Here is a 22,526-nt window from a genome sequence, read left to right on the forward strand (position 1 = left end):
TTTTGCATTTCTTTTCCATGGGGATGGTCTTGATCCCTGTCTCCTGTACAATGTCATGAACCTCCGTCGATAGTTCATCAGGCACTCTGTCTATCAGATCTAGTCCCTTAAATCTATTTCTCACTTCCACTGTATAATCATAAGGGATTTGATTTAGGTCATACCTGAATGGTCTAGTGGTTTTCCCCTCTTTCTTCAATTTAAGTCTGAATTTGTCAATAACGAGTTCATGATCTGAGCCACAGTCAGCTCCTGGTCTTGTTTTTGCTGACTGTATAGAGCTTCTCCATCTTTGGCTGCAAAGAATATAATCAGTCTGATTTCGGTGTTGACTATCTGGTGATGTCCATGTGTAGAGTCTTCTCTTGTGTTGTTGGAAAAGGGTGTTTGCTTTGACCAGTGTGTTCTCTTGGCAAAACTCTATTAGCTTTCGCCCTGCTTCATTCCAAGGCCAGATTTGCCTGTTACTCCAGGTGTTTGTTGACTTCCTACTTTTGCATTCCAGTGTCCTATGATGAAAAGGACATCTTTTTTGGGTGTTAGTTCTAAAAGGTCTTGTAGATCTTCATAGAACTGTTCAACTTCAGCTTCTTCAGCATTACTGGTTGGGGCATAGGCTTGGATCATTGTGATATTGAACAATTTGCCTTGGAAACAAACAGAAAACATTCTGTCCTTTTTTGAGATTGCATCCAAGTACTGCATTTCAGACTGCTTTGTTGACCATGATGGCTACTCCATTTCTTCTGAGGGATTCCTGCCTGCAGTAGTAGATATAATGGTCATCTGAGTTAAATTCAGCCATCCAGTCCATTTTAGTTTGCTGATTCCTAGAATATTGACGTTCACTCTTGCCATCTCCTGTTTGACCACTTCCAATTTGCCTTAATTTATGGATCTAACATTCCAGGTTCCTATGCTATATTGCTTTTTATAGCATCGGATCTTGCTTCTATCACCAGTCACATCCTCCGCTGGGTATTGTTTTTGCTTTGGCTCCATCCCTTCATTCTTTCTGCAGTTATTTCTCCACTGATCTCCAGTAGCATATTGGGCACCTACCGACCTGGGGAGTTCCTCTTTCAGTGTCCTATCAGTTTGCCTTTTCATACATGCACATTAGACTGCTTCTGGTGCTCTATTCATTCATTTTTTTAATCTTTTTTTTTTTCTCTATATATAATTGTGGATGATTTCTATTGCTGTGTCTTCAGTATCACTATTTTTTTTTCTCACCTGTAGTATCTAATATGTTAATTCTATATAGTATATTATTATTATTTTTATCACAGACGTGGTAGTCTTCATCACTGAAAGTTTGATTGGGTCTTTTAAGTATTTTACTTAATGTGCTTTGTCTTAGCTTCTTAAACATATGAAATAGAGTTTAATAACATGTAATCCATATCTACTAATGCTTTTATCTCTTCAGGTGATAAGCTGGAACGACTGATAGGCTTTGCTTCATTATTTCCCATTTCTGGAGGATCACTTTTTTTTGCCTGCATCAAGTATCTTAAATATCATTTCATATGTTTTTTCCAGTTTTTTAGTTGTGTCATTCAGGGTGGTAATATGATCCCAGTTATTCTATCTTGATTGAGAGTGAAAGTTCTGTTTGTTTGTTTGTATTGATTGCTCTGCCCCATCCCAGTTAATCCCAACATGGATGTATACACTTACACTTCAGTAATTTTGAGCTTCACAAGGATTGGGATTACATGTGTTTTTGCTTATATCTTGAGCACATAAAATGTTCTCAACACATTCTGTTGATTAAATGAATATATGCATGCATTACACTGTTGTGTAAGTAGACACATACAGAATATATTAGTTAGGGATGGAGAAGGAAATGGCAACCCACTCCAGTGTTCTTGCCTGGAGAATCCCAGGTATGGGGGAGCGTGGTGGGCTGCTGTCTATGGGGTCGCACAGAGTCTGACACGACTAAAGTGACTTAGTAGTAGCAGCAGCAGCTCTTTGTGAGGTACCTCTAAATTTTAGTGACTTACCGTGGTAGAAGTTCATTTTTATTCACTTAACACTTTTAAGCAGATGTTCATAGTTCATAGGAAGTTCTTTGTGAAATAATTCAGGAATCTGTGTTTCTTCTATCTTGGATCTTTGTGATCTTTTAGGGTTTTATTATCTGTATCTAACCAGTGAGATGAAAGGTAAAGAAGAGTTGCACACCTGCTTCTAAAAAACTTCAACTTAGAATTGATAAACGTAACTTTTACTCTTATTTCTTTGGTGTGAGCCAGTTTCATGCTGACACTTAAATGTGTGATGGACTGGGAAATGTAGTCATTGGTGGGGCAACAGCTTACCAGCACAAACGTGTACTGTACACAGGGAGGCCAAACGTGTGGTGGTTGAGTTTCAAGTGCAGAGATGCACTGGAGATAGTGATGTAGTCCTTCACTTCTTGTGATGTAGGCCAGTCTTTTCTTCTGGCCTTCTACAGATCATTGCTGAAGAACAGCTCTTGGTGGAATCCTGAGGCAGAAGTTGGGTTTTAGTACATGTTTTTTAAAACTTAGATTCCTGGAGTGGACCCCAGATTCTGTTGAAAAAGAATTATTGTATTGAGGCTGGAGGATATGCATGTTCAATAAACTATCCTATTGATTCTTTTTTTTTTTTTTCCTTTTTCAGTTGAAGTATAGTTGATTCATAGTGTTGTATTAGTTTCTGGTATACATAGTCTTTCTTTGATTCTTATATTCACTAAGGTGTGAGACCTACTGGTATAAGGTCTTGCTTTCAACTTTTAATTATTCTTCCTTAAAAGAAAATGAAAATGACTTAGAAAATAAAATCCAGTGGAATATTATAGCTTGCAGTCAGAGAAAGTCATTCGAAACACATACTTCTACAAATCCATGTTTGGCATGGCCCTACTAACTGTGACCAGGGTTGTTTATAAACATTTGCTGTGTTCTTTAATGAACAAACATTTCTTGAGTAACCAGTGTACTTAAAAGTTTATTAGGCCCTGTAGAGGAAAAAATAAATTAGACTTTACTAGTAAAGATGTTTACTAGTTGGGGAAAAAAGACATGTATATGTGGTAATGTTTCACTGATTCTGAATTGTATGTTTTCCCTCATTTTAACATCTGTGAAATCAATATGAGTTTTAAAATTGCTCCCAGCTAGGCAACAGTCATGACAATTGTCATTGTTTGCTTGTGCGTGAACTTGCTTATAGCTGTTCATGTTGTTATTAAATCAGTGGAGTTTATGCGAGTTGAGGGCTGTATTTGTTACTGTGAATTACTGGGTTAAAAATCTTAAAAGGATCTCACTATGATATGACATCAAAACAAAGAGAAAGGTACAAAAGAGAATGACATATGATAAAAATTTGCGTCTCCATCAGTTTAAAAGACTTCTTCCTGTAAAGTACAAAATGAAAATTCTAACTGAAAAAAAAAATGCCTCATCAGATTATAGTTTCATTGCCAGCATTTTTTCTCTCTTGATGTATAAAATGTTTATCTTAAGAACAGCATTAAATTTGATGGCGTATACTTACAGAGTCCTGATTTTCTGTTTTAAATGTCTCTTAAGTTTATTTTCTCTAATACTGCTACTCTAAGTTTGTGTCTGTTGCCTAAAATATTGCAGTAATTAACTGTTTTCCCTGTTTTAATTTTTTTTTTTAAGCTAGCACACTGTTCAAGTTACTGTTTGGAATTGCAATCTGATTGTCACTATCCTGTTTAAAATCCTTCAATGACTTCCTATCGCCCTTGAGATGATATTCTCTTTTCTTTAAAGTTCCACTTTCTTAGCCAAGGTTTTTCAGGACTCACCTTAAACCTAATTTTCTGACATTATCTAACTATGGCATCCACCTTTCCCTGTCTTTAGCTACTATAGCTTACACTGTTTTAGTCTTTACATTTGGCAAACTCCTACTTTTTCTAGTATGCGCATATCACTATAATAGTCCTTATCAGGACTTTTCCTTGTGAATCTGTTCCTTGTGAATCCGTTTAAATATTTGTTTCCTGTTTCCTTTTCCTTGTGAATCTATTTAAATATTTGCCACTGTTAGTAGGTTATGGCTTTGTGAAAAGCATGAAGCAGGCCTCCTTCCTTTTCTCTTTCCAGATCCTTGATGAATACCTAATGAATTGTTAACACAAAATTAGTGTTTGTTGAAGGAGTTAATTTCATATAGCTGTATTACAGTATAAGGTACTGATAATGAAAAGTACAAGTGACATTTTAAAAAGTATTCACATGAAATACAAACTTGAGTTCATACAGGTAGATTGAGTTGGATCTAGAAGCGTAAAGAGTCAGACGTTTATGGCAGTCCAGGTGGATGAGATCAAATAGGGAAATGAAACAGGAACAAATCAGAACAGTTTAACTCTAGTTTTAGAGTGTGGATCAAGGGTAATAACTCTGAGAAGGGACAGTGAGCACATGTTGTAGAGGGTCTTTAGTATCAGGGTGAGGTTTACTGTGGTAGATGGTAGGGAACGATTCAAGAATTTGCCTTTGTGAATGATATATGTATTGCTCTAAGGATTGGAAACTTCTCAAAGAACAGTGTCTGTCTTGGTGTTGGTATCCTGAAGGGTTACCATAATACCTATATAGTAGGAAATGTTGAATGGATTGACTCAGTTTCACATATAGTTATAAAATTGTGAAATTTTAGAGTTCAGAAGGACCTGGTATTAAATTTATGCATTTACAGATTTATAAACTCAGGGAGAATTGGCATCTTTATGATGACTTCCTGTTTTCTATTCAATAACATAATATGTCTTTCTTCCTATTTATTTAGATCTACTTTTGTATTTTGTATTTGAGAGTATTGTAAAGTTTTCATTTTGTGTTGTAGTCTTTAGCGTTATGAAGTTTCTTTTATCTTCTTTAATGACTTCTGCCCTGTCTCTGATATCAGTATTGAGGTCTCTGTTTTGTTTTTATTTGTATTATATTTTTTAGTACACTTCTACTCAGCCTTCTATTTTTAATCTGAATTACTTATTTTAGGTGTATCTCTTGTATGGAGACTAGAGATGGATTTTTCTCTTTTAGCCAGTCTGAAAATCATTTTCTTTTAATAAGTGAGTTATACATATATATGTTTATTGAAAAAAAATGCTGTGTTTGGGCTTGTTTCTGTCACATAGCTTTCACACGTCTACTGTGTGTGTATACAAGGCTTTCCACTATGTGTACTGTTTTCTTTGTGTTCTCTTCCTTTTTTTATTTTTTCCATTTTTGTATTTTGGAAGGTTTGATTTCTGTTCTAGTTGTTATCTTTAATCAAAGAATTTCTCTTAGCCTTTCTTTAGATACTGACTTTATTCCCTACTATAAGCAACACTAAAATTATCTAGTAACTATTTCTTTCCTTTGCCTCTATCATTTAATTCTAGTTTAATTTCTATGGGGTTAAATATGTTCAGATTTATACTAATTGATTTATGAGCTTCAAGTTGTATCCCTTTATTCCCAATTAATATTTAAGAAGTTAGTGAATTTGATTTCTTCTTTCTCCTATTTTGCCGGGGTTTTTTTGTGTGTGTTTTTTTACATTTCTAAGGCTTATAACATTTATGTAACTTTTCTCAACTTTATCTCCATTTAAAAAAAAACAGACTTTTTAAAGATCAATTTTAGGTTCATAGGAGAATTGAGAGGAAAGTACAGAGCTGCTCTGAGTTCCCTTTCCTCACATATGCATAGCCTCTCCCATTATGAACATCTTGCCCCAGAATGGTACATTCGTTAAAATTGGTGAACCTAAATTGACATGTGATTATCCCCCATTTACATTAGTGTTTACATTAGGATTCACTTTTGGTGTTGTACTTTCTATAGGTTTTGACTAAAATATAATGATGTGTATCTGTCATTATAGTATATGAATAGTTTCACTGTCCTAAAAATCAAATTCACTAAGTCATGTCTGACTCTTGCAACCCCATGGACTATAGCCTGTCAGGTTACTCTGTGGGATTCTCTAGGCAAAAATACTGGAGTGGGTTGCCATTTCCTTCTCCAGGGAATCTTCCCAAAGCAGAAATCAAACCCGGGTCTTCTGCATTGGAAAAATCCTCTGCTGCTGCTGCTAAGTCGCTTCAGTCGTGTCCAACTCTGTGCGACCCCATAGACGGCAGCCCACGAGGCTCCCCCATTCCTGGGATTCTCCAGACAAGAACACTGGAGTGGGTTGCTATTTCCTTCTCCAATGCAGGAAAGTGAAAAGTGAAAGTGAAGCTGTTCAGTTGCGTCTGACTCTTAGCGACCCCATGGACGGCAGCCCACCGGGCTCCTCCATCCATGGGATTTTCCAGGGAAGAGTACTGGAGTGGGGTGCCTTTGCCTTCTCCGAAAATCCTCTAGGTTCTACCTATTCATCCCTCCCTACTTCTTAGTCCTTGGCAGCCCACTGATCTTTTTACCATCTCCACAGTTTTCCCTTTTCAGAATGTCATATAGTTGGAATCATACAGCATGCAGCCTTTTAAGATTAGATTATTTTATTTAGTCATGTACTTCTTTTCCTCCATATCTGTTCATGGCTTGATAGCTCATTTCCATTTAATGCTGAGTAATGGTTTGTTGTTTGGATATTGGTTCAGTACAGTTCAGTTCAGTCACTCAGTCGTGTCTGACTCTTTGCGACCTCATGAATCGCAGCACGCCAGGCCTCCCTGTCCATCACCAACTCCCGGAGTTCACTCAGACTCACATCCATTGAGTCAGTGATGCCATCCAGCCATCTCATCCTCTGTCGTCTCCTTCTCCTCCTGCCCCCAATCCCTCCCAGCATCAAAGTCTTTTCCAGTGAGTCAGCTCTTCGCATGAGGTGGCCAAAGTACTGGAGTTTCAGCTTTAGCATCATTCCTTCAAAGAAATCCCAGGGCTGATCTCCTTTAGAATGGACTGGTTGGAACTCCTTGCAGTCCAAGGGACTCTCAAGAGTCTTCTCCAACACCACAGTTCAAAAGCATCGATTCTTCGGTGCTCAGCCTTCTTCACAGTCCAACTCTCACATCCATATATGACCACAGGAAAAACCATAGCCTTGACTAGACGGACTTTTGTTGGCAAAGTCATGTCTCTGCTTTTGAATATGCTATCTAGGTTGGTCATAACTTTCCTTCCAAGGAGTAAGCGTCTTTTAATTTCATGGCTGCTGTCACCATCTGCAGTGATTTTGGAGCCCCAAAAAATAAAGTCTGCCACTGTTTCCCCATCTATTTGCCATGAAGTGATGGGACCAGATGCCATGATCTTAGTTTTTTGAATGCTGAGCTTTAAGCCAACTTTTTCACTCTCCACTTTCACTTTCATCAAGAGGCTTTTTAGTTCCTCTTCACTTTCTGCCATAAGGGTGGTATCATCTGCATATCTGAGGTTATTGATATACCACAGTTTAATTATTCATCCACCTAACTGAAGCATATTTGGTTGCTTCCAAGTTTGGCAGTTATGAATGTATAAACATCTGTGTGCAGGCTTTTGTGTGGCTATGTTTTCAGTTCCTTTGGGTAAATACCAAGGAGTATGATTACTGGATCATGTGGTAAGAATATGTTTGGTTTTGCAAAAAAATTGCTGAAAGTCTTCCAGAGCGGCTGTACCATTTTGTATTCCCACAAGCAATGCATGAGAATTCCCGTTCTCTCCCATCCTTGTCAGTATATATTGTTGTAGTTCTGCTTTTTGGTCCTTCTACTAGGTGTATGGTGGAATCATGTTGTTGCTGTAGTTTGCATTTCCCTGATGACATACAATATGGAACATCTTTTCCTGTGTTCATTTGACATCTCTATAACTTTGGCAAGGTGTCTTTGCAGATCTTTTGCACGCTTTTCAATCAAATTGTTTTCTTACTGTTGAGTTTTAAGAATTCTTTGTATATTTTGGTTAACAGTCCTTTATCAGATGTCTTCTGCAAATATTTTCTCCCAGTCTGTGGCTTGTCTTTTCATTTTTATGTATCCTCATCTTTTATTTGTAGTTCTACAGTTAAATACATTTGTTTCTCATCCCCTGTCTTTAATGTTAAAGCTTCTCGTTTTTTTTCTTGATTATATGAAACTCATTCACTGCTTGATTACTCTGGAAAGCTCATGGGAGATATAGTTTCTAAAGTGTGACAGGTTTATAACTTTTAGTCTTTGGTCTTATATTTGAAGGATACTTTGACTGGATATGAAATTCTCAACTCACATTTTTTTTCCCTTGAGAATCTTAAAAATGTGACTCCATTGTTTTTAGCATAAAATGCTGTTGAAATTTGATACCTATCTGATTTTCTTTACCTGTAGCTGACTTGGCTTTATGTTTAACTTTTTTATAATGGTAACTTCACATATCTTTTTTTTGTCTTTCATGTTTAAATGAATTGGATTTCCCAAGGGGTTTGTGCCCCCACATTAGGTACTTCAATCCCTGGTATCTGCAGTGGACAGATAAGCCCCAAAACATTTGGCTTTGAAAATCAATGGGGCATATGTCCAAGAGACCCAAAAGCTCTAGGGAATTGAGATTCCAATCTGAAAGACTCACACGCAGACTCACCCTAAGACCCAGCACAAAAGCAGCAGTTTGAAAATTACTTAGAGCATAAGTGAGGGAGATTCACTTGTAATCTTAAAACCTCCACCAGAAGGGTAGGCGGATATTGGGACTCTGTGGGAATGGAAGCACTTCCGGTGCTCCCTTCCACATAACTGCTGATTCTGTGGTCTGGGCAGTGTAACCACATTTTCTCAGGGTCTAAGATTTGTGAGGATTCACTTTTACTTAGTTTTGTTGAAGACATAGTCATTGGTTTCTTCTGATATCCCAGTTGGTGTATTTGGTTTTTAGGAGTTGTTGTTCAGTCACCAAGTCATGTCCAACTCTTCGTGACCCCATGGACTGCAGCACACCAGGCTTCCCTGTCCCTCACCATCTCTTGGAGTTTGCCCAAGTTCATGTGTATTGAATCGGTGATGCCATCCCACCGTCTCATCCTCTCTTGCCCTCTTCTTCTGCCTTCAGTCTTTCCCAGCATCAGGGTCTCTGCCAGTGAGTCAGCTGTTTGTATCAGGTGGCCAAAGTATTGGAATTCCAGCTTCAGCACCAGTCCTTCCAAAGAGTATTCAGGGTTTATTTCCCTTAAGATTAACTGATTTGATCTCCTTGCTGTGCAAGGGACTTTCAAGAGTCTTCTCCAGCACCACAGTTCGAAAGCATTCATTCTTTGGTGCTCTGCCTTCTTTATTGTCCAGCTCTCACATCTGTACATGACTACTGGAAAGACCATAGCCTTGACTCTATGAACCTTTGTTGGTGATGTGATGTCTTTGCTTTTTAACACACTGTGTAGGTTTGTTATAGCTGTCATGCCAAGAAGCAGTCATCTTCTAATTTCATGACTGCAGTCACCATCTGCAGTGATTTTAGGAGTTGGTGGAGAATTTAGAAACTATGCTGCCACCACAATTACAGCACAACTAACTCATTATTTTATTAGTGTATCTGTGGCCAATATATAGGGAGCTTGGATTTTTTTTTAATCTCATAAGTTTGAAAGATAAATTTACATACAAAATTTTTTTTAAATGGCATATTTTAACATCTTAATAAAGGAATTTTTTAGCATCTATTTATTACCTGTTGAGGAGTTATGTATAAATACAGGATTTTTGTCATTAATATTCTTCTTGATTTTAAATGTAATATATATTGCTTGCCTCTGGTTGCAGTGATGAATGGGTATAGTCTCCTAATGGACATTTTTAGACTAACTGCAGTATGGTACATGAAATTATCTATAGGTAAACAATTGTTAAGGTAAACATGAAACAACTTCACTAAACATTAATTGAAATGAACCTGAGTTAATTGAAGAAATTCCTTGCTTGATGGAAACAAATATGTTCAGAGCAAAGTTAAGGGAAAAAAATGAAGTTCTTTAATTGTTTATTTTCACAGGTAATGAATAATTATACTTAATCTTTGGATATTTTATGAAAATTTAATAGTTAGAATGATTTGTAATTTTAGATTTGCCTGGTTGTTTCCACATAGCAAGTGCTAAATAAAAACTTCCAGTGTGAATGTTGTAGGAGGGGGCAGTATTAATATTTTATAATTTTATTAGTAAAGATTATATAGTCTTCTGAGTCTAACATCAAACTTTGGAAATTAAAAAAAATAAAATGATCAATTTCTCATAGGAACTGAAGTTAAAAGATGAAGAGTGTGAGAGGCTTTCTAAAGTACGAGATCAACTTGGACAGGAGTTGGAGGAACTCACAGCTAGTCTATTTGAGGTTGGTCTATTTATGTCTTGGTCAAGAGCAATGTCTTAATTTTTATATATTGATAGAATTATTATTTGAGGGAATCTTGAAAAAGATATGCTGAGCTTCCATGCATATTTGTAAGTCCTCTAAAAAAATATTTAAGAAATGTAGAGGCTACAACTTAAAATGATGTAAAAAACTATGGGCTACTAGAATCGTGTGGTTTAAAAATGTGAATGAAAAGAGAGGAGGTAAATTTTAATTTTGATTTTACAAACTATTTAGGGGCTGCTTTCAAGTAACTTTATATGATTCCATAACACAGGTGGAAAACCTTTGAGGTAGTTTTCTGAAAGGGGATGATTTGAGGAACATTATCTCCAGCCTGCCACAGGATCAGAATGTCTCCCTGATTCAAGCAGTGTCTCTCAGTAGGAGTGCCACTGACATTGTAGGACATTAGCATCCTTGCTGTATTAATCAGGGTTTTCCAGGAAACAGAACCAATAGGATGCATGTCTATACATACATATGTCTATATATGTGTAGAAAGAGGCTTATGTAAGGAGGTTGGCAAGTCCAAAACCTGGAGGATGAGTTGGTAGACTAGAGACCCTGGTGTAGTTCCAGTCTCAGTCCAGAGGCCAGAGAACCAGGAGAGCTGATGATGTAGTTCTAGTTTCTAGTTCAAAGGCTGTTAGGCTTGAGACCCAGGAAGAGCTGGTGTTTAAACTTGAGTCTGAAAGCAGAAAGAATTCTCTCTTACTTTTGGGGGATGAGCCTTTTTGTTCTAACAGGCCTTCAGCTGATTGGATGAGCAGCACCCACATTGTGGAGGGCAATCTGCTTTACTCACTTTACCAATTCACATATTAGCTCATCCAGAAGCATCTTCACAGAAACATCCAGAACATCTACCTTAAATGCCTGGGCACCTGGGGCCCAGTCAGGTTGACACACAGAATTAACTGTAACACTTGACGGTGTTTCCAGTATTCTAGTAATACTCCCTCATCATTTTGACAACTTTTAAGTATCCTTGTGGAGGGTGGGGAGAGGATATTATTTTCTAGGTTAAGAACCACTACCTAGCGCACTTCCTTTAGGTTATAAGATCTTTAGCCTTCAGAGGCTCCTTATCAAAAACATTGATGTGTTATTAGAATGGCTAGTGTCATTATCACTTTACCAATATTTTCTTTTTTCCCCTGAAAATTTGTTCTTAAAATTTTTAATGTAAAAATGGATTTTAGGGGAAACGTTTCTTCACCCTTGTTATGTTTGTATATGCAGAATCTTTTTTAGTTTTAGGTATGCATATTTGCTTGCATAGTTGTAATCCTAATATATTTTGTACTTTAAATAACATCTTTTCATGTTACTGCATAGTCAGTGTAATGAAAATCATAATCTATCCAGTGTATATTCCACAGTTGTTATTGTTATAAGTAATATTGCAGAGGATGTTTTCAGAAGTGTGGGCTTTCCATGCTCCCCTCTGCTCACACCCCTTTGCTCTCTCACCTGTCTTTCTTTCATGAATGTTTAAAAACTTTTTTTTTTTGTTTAGTTAGCTAGTTATCAGAGATAATAGGAAGATAAATTTAAGCTTAGAAATAGTGGGAAATTAAAGATCTGGAGAGCTTCCTTGGTGACTTAGATGGCAAGGAATCCGCCTGCATTTCCAGAGACCCAAATTTGATCCCTTGGTCAGAAAGATTCTCTGGAGAAGGGAATGGCAACCCACTCCAATATTCTTGCCTGGGAAATCCCGTGGACAGAGAAGCCTAGTGGGCTACAGTCCATGGGGTCTCAGTCAGACATGACTGAGCTACTAACATACAAAGATCTGGAACAGGAGTTATGTAATGTTACATTTTTATATGTAGAAGGAGTGTACAGAAACATAAGGCATTTCTTTCAGTACTGTCTGGTTAGAAGAAAATTTTATAATATAGTGTTAGTAGATAAGAAAGCAAATACATTATGCTGCTTATGTTAATATTGGTTTCCTACCAGCCTGCCCTTAATTTTAGCCCCCACTTAGTTCCCCCCAGCTGCATGTACATGTCATTTTGTTAGATGAAGTAGGAGAACAAATAGAAACTTTTCCCTGTCTCTAGCAGGATGTGAAGTACCAGAAGTGCAGTTAGTGCAATGAATGAAAAAGTTATCTAAAAAGCATAATTTTGGGGTCCCTAATTTATCTCTGACCTAACAGTGACTAATAACCTTAACTGTGTGTACTTTCTGGGAAAGAAACTACGCTGATTAAAGATGATTTCAGTAATGAAGAAAATTGTATTCAAACCAACTGCTTACTGAGTTTAGAAAAAAAGTAGAGTAAGTTTTTCTGTGGTCTCAGTTTTGCCTTCATGATCTCAGTTTACCATTGTTTTATGAAAAAATGTTTTTGCTTACATTTTATGTATATGTGTAAATAGTTTTTTTTTTTTTTAAGAATTGAAGATTATTCTGAATAAACTCAATTTATATAATTTTGGTAAGCTTGTAAACTCAGATTAGGAATTTATATATGATGAATGATCTTGAATATAATTATACTTCTGTATTTAGCAAAAAATACAAGATTATAAAGTTGTATATATATGTGTGTGTGTATATATTTTTTCTTATAGTATTATGGATTGTCAGGTAATGCGAAATATAAAGTGAAATCAGTTCAAAGAATGCTTTACAAAGTAGTCTACATTTAACATGGAAAAAAAAGATATATAGTCTTAAGGTGGTTTTATGTTTTTTCAGCCAATTTTAGTAAATGTCTATGATATGCTTAGTTTCTCTCAACAATGCTGTAAGCACATATAGTACAAATTATTTTGTCTGTGAAGAAAATCATAAGTAGAGTTAAGAAGAATGCTGGGACTCAAATTCATGACCTTGATCTTGCTTTTAAGTATGGTGAAAGTCATAAATGGCACTTCCTTTTCTTTCAAGCCACAGAGACAAATTTGAGCATGAACCTTTGTTATGATGAAGATATTGAGAATTCCCTATGCACTAGGCACTGTTCTAAGACATATGTACTTAAATTATGCACATATACTAACACACATCATAATGTTACATACATATAAAACACAAAAGTGTTTATAAAAAGTGAAATAATAAAAATACTTAAATTTTTTATAATACAGAAGTATTCTCATTAAAACACATTGTATATGTGTATATTTATTTTGTGAGAGCGTTGTGATTGACTCTGTTATCTTGTTTTTGAAAACTTGTTTTAAATTTATGATCCAGATGATAGTGATAGTGAAGTCGCTCAGTTGTGTCTGACTCTCTACAACCCTTTGGACTATAGCCTGCCAGGCTCCTCTGTCCATGGGATTTTCCAGGCAAGAAGAGTACTGGAGTGGGTTGCCATTTCCTTTTCCAATGATGATATGGTCTAAATTCCATTTTAAAAATTTAGATTTAATGTTACTCATAACTCACAGATATATATACTCATCTGAAAGGAACAAGTACATCTTTTCCTGTAATAAGTCATGATAATGAATTTTCAGTCCCATTGCTAGTTATGTGAAAGTTTTCCCGTAACATTCTCTAGTGAGTTTTTGTCTTTAATGCCAACAAATTGTTTTTGAAAACTAATCAGAAGATGGTGAATAAACATTATTTTTAAAAAAGAAAAAAAAAGATCAACTTAATTTGAACCACTGCTAACCAGAGAGGAAAAAAATTCTGTCTTCCGTGTTTGTAAATATACAGACATGAATGTTTGTATAGATCACAGGTGTGCAAACTATAGCCTGCAGGCCAAAACTGGCCTATATCTACTTTTGTGCAACCTAACGAGCCAAGGTTGGTTTTTACATTTTCAAATGGTAAGAGGAGGAAAAAGAATCGAAAGAGGAATATCTTGTGATGTATGAAAACTCTATGAAACTCATATTTCAGTGCCCATGAATTTTTATTGGAATGGCTATATTCATTGATTGTTTTATTGTCTGTGGCTGCCTTCACACTATAGCAGCAGAGTTGAGTAGTTACAACACAGACCATACAACTTAGAAGCCTGAACTACTTACTATCTGGCCTTTCTAGAAAGTTTACGGACTTTCCTGTGTAGATGATACTTAAATAATTTTTCAGTTTCAGAATGACAGTGATAGAAAAGTTTTCAAGCTCATATATCTTTTTATGTCTTTTGTCAATTTTTAAAGTCCTATGAATTATCATTTTAGATACTCCTCTTGCCTCATTCTAGCTCTTTTCTCTTTCCTTTTTAGACTCCAGTTACATTTATTTTATACCTTTCCAGTATATCCCTTATATCTCTAAGGGGACAAATCACCCCAAGTTTCAGCTCACTTTCCTCAGTTTACTTCTTCTGGATCTTGGTCCTCTGGTTCTTCATTATTTTGTTGCACTCTAATGCCTTCAAGAACATTTTTAAAAAATTTGTCCAGCTTTTAAAAACTGTTCTCTGTAGGAAGTTTGTTCTAAGAAGTTGCATGGTCCGCCATTAATGAAAGCAGAATCCAATTCTAAACATTAAACAAATATTCTCTCCATAGCACATGTTACTTCTGGATTCATAGTTAAAATGTCACTTATCTTGAAGGATCAGATTAGATATACTTATTATTTGAGAACTACCTGTCAAGTAGTATTTTAATGACAGTTACTTGTTAAAATTCAACACTTACTCAGCACATCTGAAATACTTGTTATTTTTAAAAGAAAAATGCTTGTCTCATTATTAAATTTGATAGCTCCTACAGGCTTTGACACAAGATAGCCAGCATAATGGTGCATGGGATATTCTCACAGTTAATCTTGTTATAAGCATTGATAGTAAAGCTTTTCTTATTTAAAACAATATCTGTACATTTATTATAATACAAGGGCACATACAAGGTGCAATGTCATTACATACTCTAAAAGCAAGTGAACAAATGGGAGTGCCACCGTGGAATTCTGGTGTGGAGAACTTCCACTCTCCCCTGAGCAGTCCTAGTGAGGGTTCTCTTGTCAAACTGTTAAACAGCTTTGAAGCTGATTTCTTTCCTTCTGCCTTCCATCGCTCTCTTCCTCGTGAACAGTAAATTGAAGTTCTAAGATCTATGCTCTTACATCCTGGGCGATTATTGCAAGCACCCTGTGTACTATTCCAGTCTACCCTTATATTTTATAGGGATTATTCCGTACAGCAGAGTAAGCTTTTTAAAATACAAATAACATAATGTCATTCTCTTTCTTAAAAGGCCACAAGGCTTCATAATGGATTTAGAATAAAATCCAGAATTTGTACTCATATTTTATTTGATTATTAGAATGTCTTCAGAGTGTAAGCTCCTTAAGAGTTATCAGCACCTGGAACGGTAGCTGAGGAAGAGATGTTATGAATAAGTGTTTGATGAATAAATGTTGTATGAATAAAGGGGAATTAAATATCTAGAGTTTCATATGCTGCTGCTGCTAAATCGCTTTAGTCGTGTCCGACTCTGTGCGACCCCATGGACGGCAGCCCACCAGGTTCCCCCGTCCCTGGGATTCTCCAGGCAAGAACACTGGAGTGGGTTGCCATTTCCTCCAAAGCATGAAAGTGAAAAGTGAAAGTGAAGTCCCTCAGTCATGTCCGACTCTTAGCGACCCCATGGACTGCAGCCTACCAGGCTCCTCCGTCCGTGGGATTTTCCGGGCGACAGTACTCGAGTGGGGTGCCATTGCCTTCTCCGAGAGTTTCATATATTTGGTACTAAAAAATTAAGATCTTATGAAAGGATAAACTCAACCTTTTTCAATTGCTCTGCACAAAATCAAGATTTAATATCGATTTGTGAGTATTTTTATTGGAAGCTCTAAGGCTTCTCAGCTGTTACTCCTATAAACTACAGCATTACTGATGTGTTAATATTTTTGCTTGTTTCTCCTGTATGTCTTTGCTGTGCATAGTAATATGAATACAAATTATAAAAACCTAACTGCAAAGAAGTTGGGTTTGACATGTGGATCATGACTTTTCCTTCTTTAACATTTGCAGTCTTTACACAAGTATTAATTAAAATGATCAAACCTTGCCTGCCTCTATGGTAATAAAAGAAGGTACCTATTCTTTATTCCTAATAATTGATTTGCCTGATGACAGTTGCTGCTTCAGCTGTTGACATTGAATACTTAATTTTAGGCAAAATTTTGTTAGTGTATCTTTGTTTCAATCATAGACACCTGTTGAAGGATTTTTGAAAACAAATGCTAAATACTTTATTTCCAAAATATGAGATGTTAACTTTTTCAGGAAGCTCATAAGATGGTGAGAGAAGCAAATGTCAAGCAGGCAACAGCAGAAAAACAGCTAAAAGAAGCACAAGGAAAAGTAAGTTTTTGCTGCTTTTAATAGGATACAGAAACTAGTAATTACAGTTTGAAAAATACCTTGACATTTATTGGATTTGTTCTGATTATAAAAGTACTGCTTACTTTAGAAGATTTTTAAAACTACAAGACACTATAAAGAAGAAAATAGCTACTACATAGATATAATTAATAGTGAACATTTAGTGTACATTTATATTAGAAGCAAATGATTTAAAGCTTTGTGAATCACACATGTTATCAAAAGGATTATATAATTACATTTTAAAGTCAATTATTTTTTAATTCACTAAAAAAGCCACTGAAATGTTACTAGATTTTACTATTTTAGAAATGAACTGCACCTAATCATAGGCTATTTTTAAATATGAAGATTCTGAAAATTTGCATCCGTTCAGTAGCTCAGTCGTGTCCGACTCTTTGTGACCCCATGGACGGCAGCACGCCAGGCTTCCCTGTCTATCACCAGCTCATGGAGCGTGCTCAAACTCATGTCCATTGAGTTGGTGGTGTCTACAGCCATACCACCCTGAACGCACCCGATCTCATCTAAAAATCCACATAGTGAAATGTTAAACATTTTGATAATTTTAAAATTTTCATCTGACATTGTGAATAGCAGCTGAATCTAGACTGTATGGGAATATCAAAAGACTGATTAAAGATAAAAAGCCCTCCCAAAAAACCCATTTAGTTTACTTTCCTTTTATTACTCCACAGGAAATACACATTAAACTTATGTTTCATCTCTGAAAGTTACCAAATTGTTAACATTTAGCTGCATCTGTCATAAAACATATTCAGTATATGTGACTGTGTTGATTTCTTTTCAAGATTGATGTACTCCAAGCTGAAGTAGCTGCATTGAAGACACTTGTATTGTCCAGTTCTCCAACATCACCTACACAAGAGCCTCTGCCAGGTGGAAAGGCACATTTTAAAAAGGGGCATACAAGAAATAAAAGTACAAGCAGTGCTATGAGTGGCAGTCACCAGGACCTCAGTGTGATACAGCCAATTGTAAAAGACTGCAAAGAGGTAACTCGTCCAGGACTGTCCCCTCTGACTCTGTTGATACTTAGTAATTCTCATCACTGAGGTGTTGGTTATGATTTTTGCCAGCAAAACTTTTAATACAAAATATTCAGTATTAAGATGGGGGAGGCTTTGTCTAGAGCTGGCTGCTTTCAGGGATTCTTCAGTTCCCCTCTCTACCTGGCTGACCTTGGAGTACCTGCTGGAAACTTGGTAAGTTTCTTAATCTCGATATTTCATTTAGGGAGCAAACTGTCGTGTGTTGTATAAAGGAGAGTGGGTGACTTTAATGATCTGGCTAGTCAAAATGTATTGCTTGCATGCTCCAGCAAAATATGAACATAAGAAATATATGAAAATATTAGGTGATTTTCTTGAAGAACAGTGCGTTATTTTTACTTAAATTCTGGGAGAAACAATTTTATATCAGTAAGGTAGTCCTAGAGTTAATTCAGATAATTAAGCAACAAAAAATAGAACTGATGGTAAGCTTATAATTTTATAAGGTATGTTATGAGGATAGCTGGGATAATGTGCTAATATTTTGAGCTGTTTTGAGTAAAAATTGTGTAATTTTAAAATAGTTTTTACTTACATGTGATAAGAAAGCATGTCCAAAGGGATTGATCACTAACAAGCAGCCTTCTCCCATTTTTTTTCTTGAAAGTTGTATTTTACATTGTTGAATTCAAGTCTCTGATTAATCTTGAAGAAGCTTTGCTTGTTTTGATTTTTACATAGAAGCCAGGAGTTTATTGAATTTGAATAACCAGGGTTGTTGCTCATTTTAATTGAATTGTATATTGTTTAGTTATTCATAAGAAAAAAAGATGCTGGTGGGAGAGAAGTTCAATACTTGGTTAAATCTGAATGTGATGAAATTAAAATTCACACTGGTTTCTGTTAAATATTTAAGAAACGTTTTTAGTCATAACTTTAATTCTGATTTCTTTCAGTATTGATAGCATTTTTAATTGCTTGGTACAACTTGTATTTTTGCTGTGGTGTCTCAGTGTGTGTAATTATGTACCCTTTTCTCCCTGTTTTTTACACTAAGAACATTTAGATGTTTCTCATGGAACGTTTTAAAGTTTGTGTTTATGAAATTCCTTAAAATATGCATATAGGTGGCATATAACATTTTGCTTTCTGGCTATATCTTGTATTGTAATATTTTGTGTAAAACTTGTCAAAATGTTCTATTAGACAAAGGAAACACATAAATTTGAACTGTGTAAATCTTAGATACAACAGTTGGACAGAAAATGGAATATGTCCATGTTTCTATAGAAAATGTGATGGGGCATTCAGTCATGACTTTACAGTGTATCTTCTGAAAGCACTGAGAACACGTGCATGCATGCACACAGTTAGGCGAAACTTTGAGATCAAGTCACTCTAATGTGAACTTTTACTGGCTTCTTGCTTGGTAACCTTGGTCAAGTTATTTTATCTCTCTAAACTCTAGTTTTCTTATCTATAAATGGAGGTTATAATATTTATCTTGCCCAGCTTTGAGGATTAAATGTTAGTGAAGTGCTTATTACTATAGTTCCTGACAGAGTCAGCTCTTAATAAGTAGTTTAAATTATTGCCTTTCAACTAGAATCTTTTCTCAGAACACTACTTACCCACTTGGGGTTTTATATCCATCAAAGGGTAGACTTTACAAAGAAAATTAACTTGAAAATGTATTACTTATCTGCTAATAATTTTATCCTTTTGCCTTTAGCTTTGATTCAAGGAATTTATGGATTGGGATGAAAAAAATTCACATTGAGATTGCTATTATACACCTTAGAGGGAAGTCTCTAGGAAAGCTGGGGTACAGCCAGTCTTTGGTTACTTTCACATAGACTACACGCAATCTGAGCTGTCCTGGAGGCCGTAGGTTTGGTTGCTTTCACACAGACTACATGCACATCTGAGCTGTCCTGGAGGCCGCAGGTTTGGTTACTTTCACATAGACGACACGCACGTCTGAGCTGTGCTGGAGGCCGCAGGTGCAGTCAGTGTTTCATTCACAGGGCGGCTAGTGCCTCTGGACAGGAGTGGCTTAGAGTTGCGGGCGGCTGAGGGACACTGCTCTGTGTTTGGGTGGCTGGGGGCTGGGTGGACCTTTATATGCTGATGGGCAGTATTGAGCTGGGCTGGGGGAATCCAAAGAGAAGAATACTTGGGAAAAATTATTAAATTGGAAGGAAAGAGAAGAGACAACTGGAAGAGTGAATAGGAAGGCCGGTGCCAGCTAGGTTATTGGTAATTCAGATGGGAGATACTAGATGTTGAAATGGCAAAAAAAATCTAAATGAATGTTGTGTATTTGAGATAGTCAATTTAGGAGGCTGTGTGTGTGTGCTGCTTTTAGTTTTGCAGCTTATAGAGTAAAAATTTTGAAAATTCTGGAAATGCCTTAAATAGCTGAACAGGTGGTGTCACTTTTGACCCCAAAATAGATCTCACAATTTGGTCAGCCTCTGTTTAAACACTTGTTTTAATTAACTTGGCTCCAAATTGTTTGTTTTCAGAAAACTTTTGTATTCAGAACAGTGTGCACCTGTGTCTTAAGAAGAACTCCAACATTAGTGTTACACTCTTTTTGGTGGGTAGGTAATGGTAGTGATCTTTGACACCATAGTGATTACATTGAAAAGCACCCCCTAGTTATTTGGGAGTTTGGATTGTTTTTTAAAAAGAATGAAATATTGCCATTTGTAGCAACATAAATGGACCTAGAGAGTATCATACTCACTGAAGATGTCAGAAAGAAAAACACAAATATGATCACTTATATGTGAAATCCTAAAAAAGGTACAAATGAATTTATTTACAAAACAGAAACAGACTTACAGACATAGAAGGGATCTTATGGTTGCCAAAGAGAAAGGCTGAGAGAGGGATAAGTTAGAAGGATGAGATTAACAGATATACACCACTGTATATAAAATAAGCCAAGAATTTACTGTATAGTACAGGGAACCATGGGCTTCTCTGGTGGCTCAGTGGGGAATATCTTGCCTGCCAGTGCAGGAGAGGCAGGTTCAATCCCTGGGTGGGGAAGATCGCCTGGAGAAGGAAATGGCAATCCACTCCAGTATTCTTGCCTGGGAAAATCTCATGGACAGAGGAACCTGGCGAGCTACACTCCAGGGGGTTACTAAAGGGTTGGACATGACTTAGCAGCTAAAACAACAACAGGGAACTATATTCAATACCTTATAATAATCTATAATGGAAAGAATTTGAAAAAAAATGTTTAATTGAATCACTTTGCTATACACCCGAAACAAACAATATTGTAAATCAGCTATACTTCAATTAAAAAATTGCTATCCTGTATTATAACTAATCAAGAATGGTTCAATTGTTATTTTAAATAAAGAGTATTTGTTTTTTGGTAATATATTAATTAGGTTTTGGTTTTATAAAGTGATTTTTTGTTTGTACTTTTTAAAAAGTTATTTTATGTTTTCTTTTGTCAGGCTGACTTATCCCTGTATAATGAATTCAGATCTTGGAAGGATGAGCCCACAATGGACAGAACCTGTCCTTTCTTAGACAAAATCTATCAGGAAGATATCTTTCCTTGTTTAACCTTCTCAAAAAGTGAGGTAATTTTAAAAAAAACTTTAATAGAAATGCATTAGAGTTGTTCCTATACCTTTTACTTAGACATGTTACATATTTTACTATCTCTTACACAGATAATTTATAAAATGTCATGTTTTACCATTTTCTCCATTCCATATTAGGATCATAATAATTTCTTGGCATTCACTTACTGAGCCTCCTTCCTTATTTGAGCAGAGGATCACTCACACTGCAGTGTGTTTTGCACTGGAGTGAAGTATTAAGTATGTTAAGGGGGTAGGGCTTATTTCTTAACTTTTAGTCCAAGAGTCAGTGTAAAGGAATTTCTGTATACTTCAAGCTGTTTGTTTGGTTTATCCATATGTGATTTTAAAACTCCTGTTTAGTTCCTTCATCGTTAAAATGGGGGAAAAAATGCCTTCCTTGCCTGTGTCTCAGGGTTGTTAAGACAAAACGAAGTCAATTAAGTAGATAGAAAAACCTCCCTGGTGGCTCAGACGGTAAAGCATCTGCCTGCAATGCAGGAGACCCAGGTTCTATCCCTGGGTTGGGAAGATCCCTTAGAAAAGGGAAGGCTACGCACTCCAGTATTCTTGCCTGGAGAACTCCATGGACAGAGGAGCCTGGTGGGCTACAGTCCATGGAGCTTCAAAGAGTCGGGCATGACTGTGTGACTAACACTTTGACACTTTGAAGTAGACAGAAAACCTTAAAACACTATGCAAATGTAAGGTCATAACTTTTATTTGTTCTTACATGTGGAAGGTTTGTCTACAAATATCCAGTCAATAAGTGTTTTAAGAAAGTTAATCCTACGAGTCTTCAGAGAATTTAATTACAACACTACTTGTAAGGAGAAGAGGAAGAATAAAATGCTTTTGATATATAGCTGTTAGTCATTATGGCTCTGGCCCTAATTTTAGGTAGATTGCTACGTATAAGTAATCTTGCCAGAATAAAGTAGTTTGCCCATTTCATCAATTGTTTATCAGTTACTACCATCTCCATCTGGGCATTTAATATTTGATAATTCATTAATTCTTTTGTATACTCTTGTGCACATAAATACAATTGGTGTATTTATGTGATCATTAAATATATAGTTCTGTTTAATATATATTGCTCTAATATGATGACCAGTATTAAAAAATAATGCATAAATTTAGTAAAATCAAGCATTAAGATATTAATTTTGAAGTGACTTTAATAGTGGATGTGATAAGGGGTGATCTGGAATTAATGTCTTTAATTTCCTTCCAGAAAATGA

General features: G+C 36.1%; 1 protein-coding gene across 4 annotated transcripts in view; it reads left to right on the forward strand.

The window, feature by feature from the left end:
• RAB3IP (RAB3A interacting protein) overlaps positions 1-22,526 on the forward strand; it is a 56,782-nt gene that overhangs the window by 22,818 nt on the left and 11,438 nt on the right. For all 4 annotated transcript variants that reach the window (XM_070370594.1, XM_070370593.1, XM_070370591.1 and 1 more), the window contains exons 4-7: positions 10,217-10,312; positions 16,557-16,634; positions 17,468-17,671; positions 21,151-21,279. In XM_070370594.1, the coding sequence (XP_070226695.1) occupies positions 10,217-10,312; positions 16,557-16,634; positions 17,468-17,671; positions 21,151-21,279 (507 nt within the window). The remainder of the gene's footprint in view (positions 1-10,216; positions 10,313-16,556; positions 16,635-17,467; positions 17,672-21,150; positions 21,280-22,526) is intronic.

This window comes from Bos mutus, chromosome 5, assembly GCF_027580195.1.
Source record: "Bos mutus isolate GX-2022 chromosome 5, NWIPB_WYAK_1.1, whole genome shotgun sequence".
Classification (NCBI taxonomy): Eukaryota; Metazoa; Chordata; class Mammalia; order Artiodactyla; family Bovidae; genus Bos; species Bos mutus.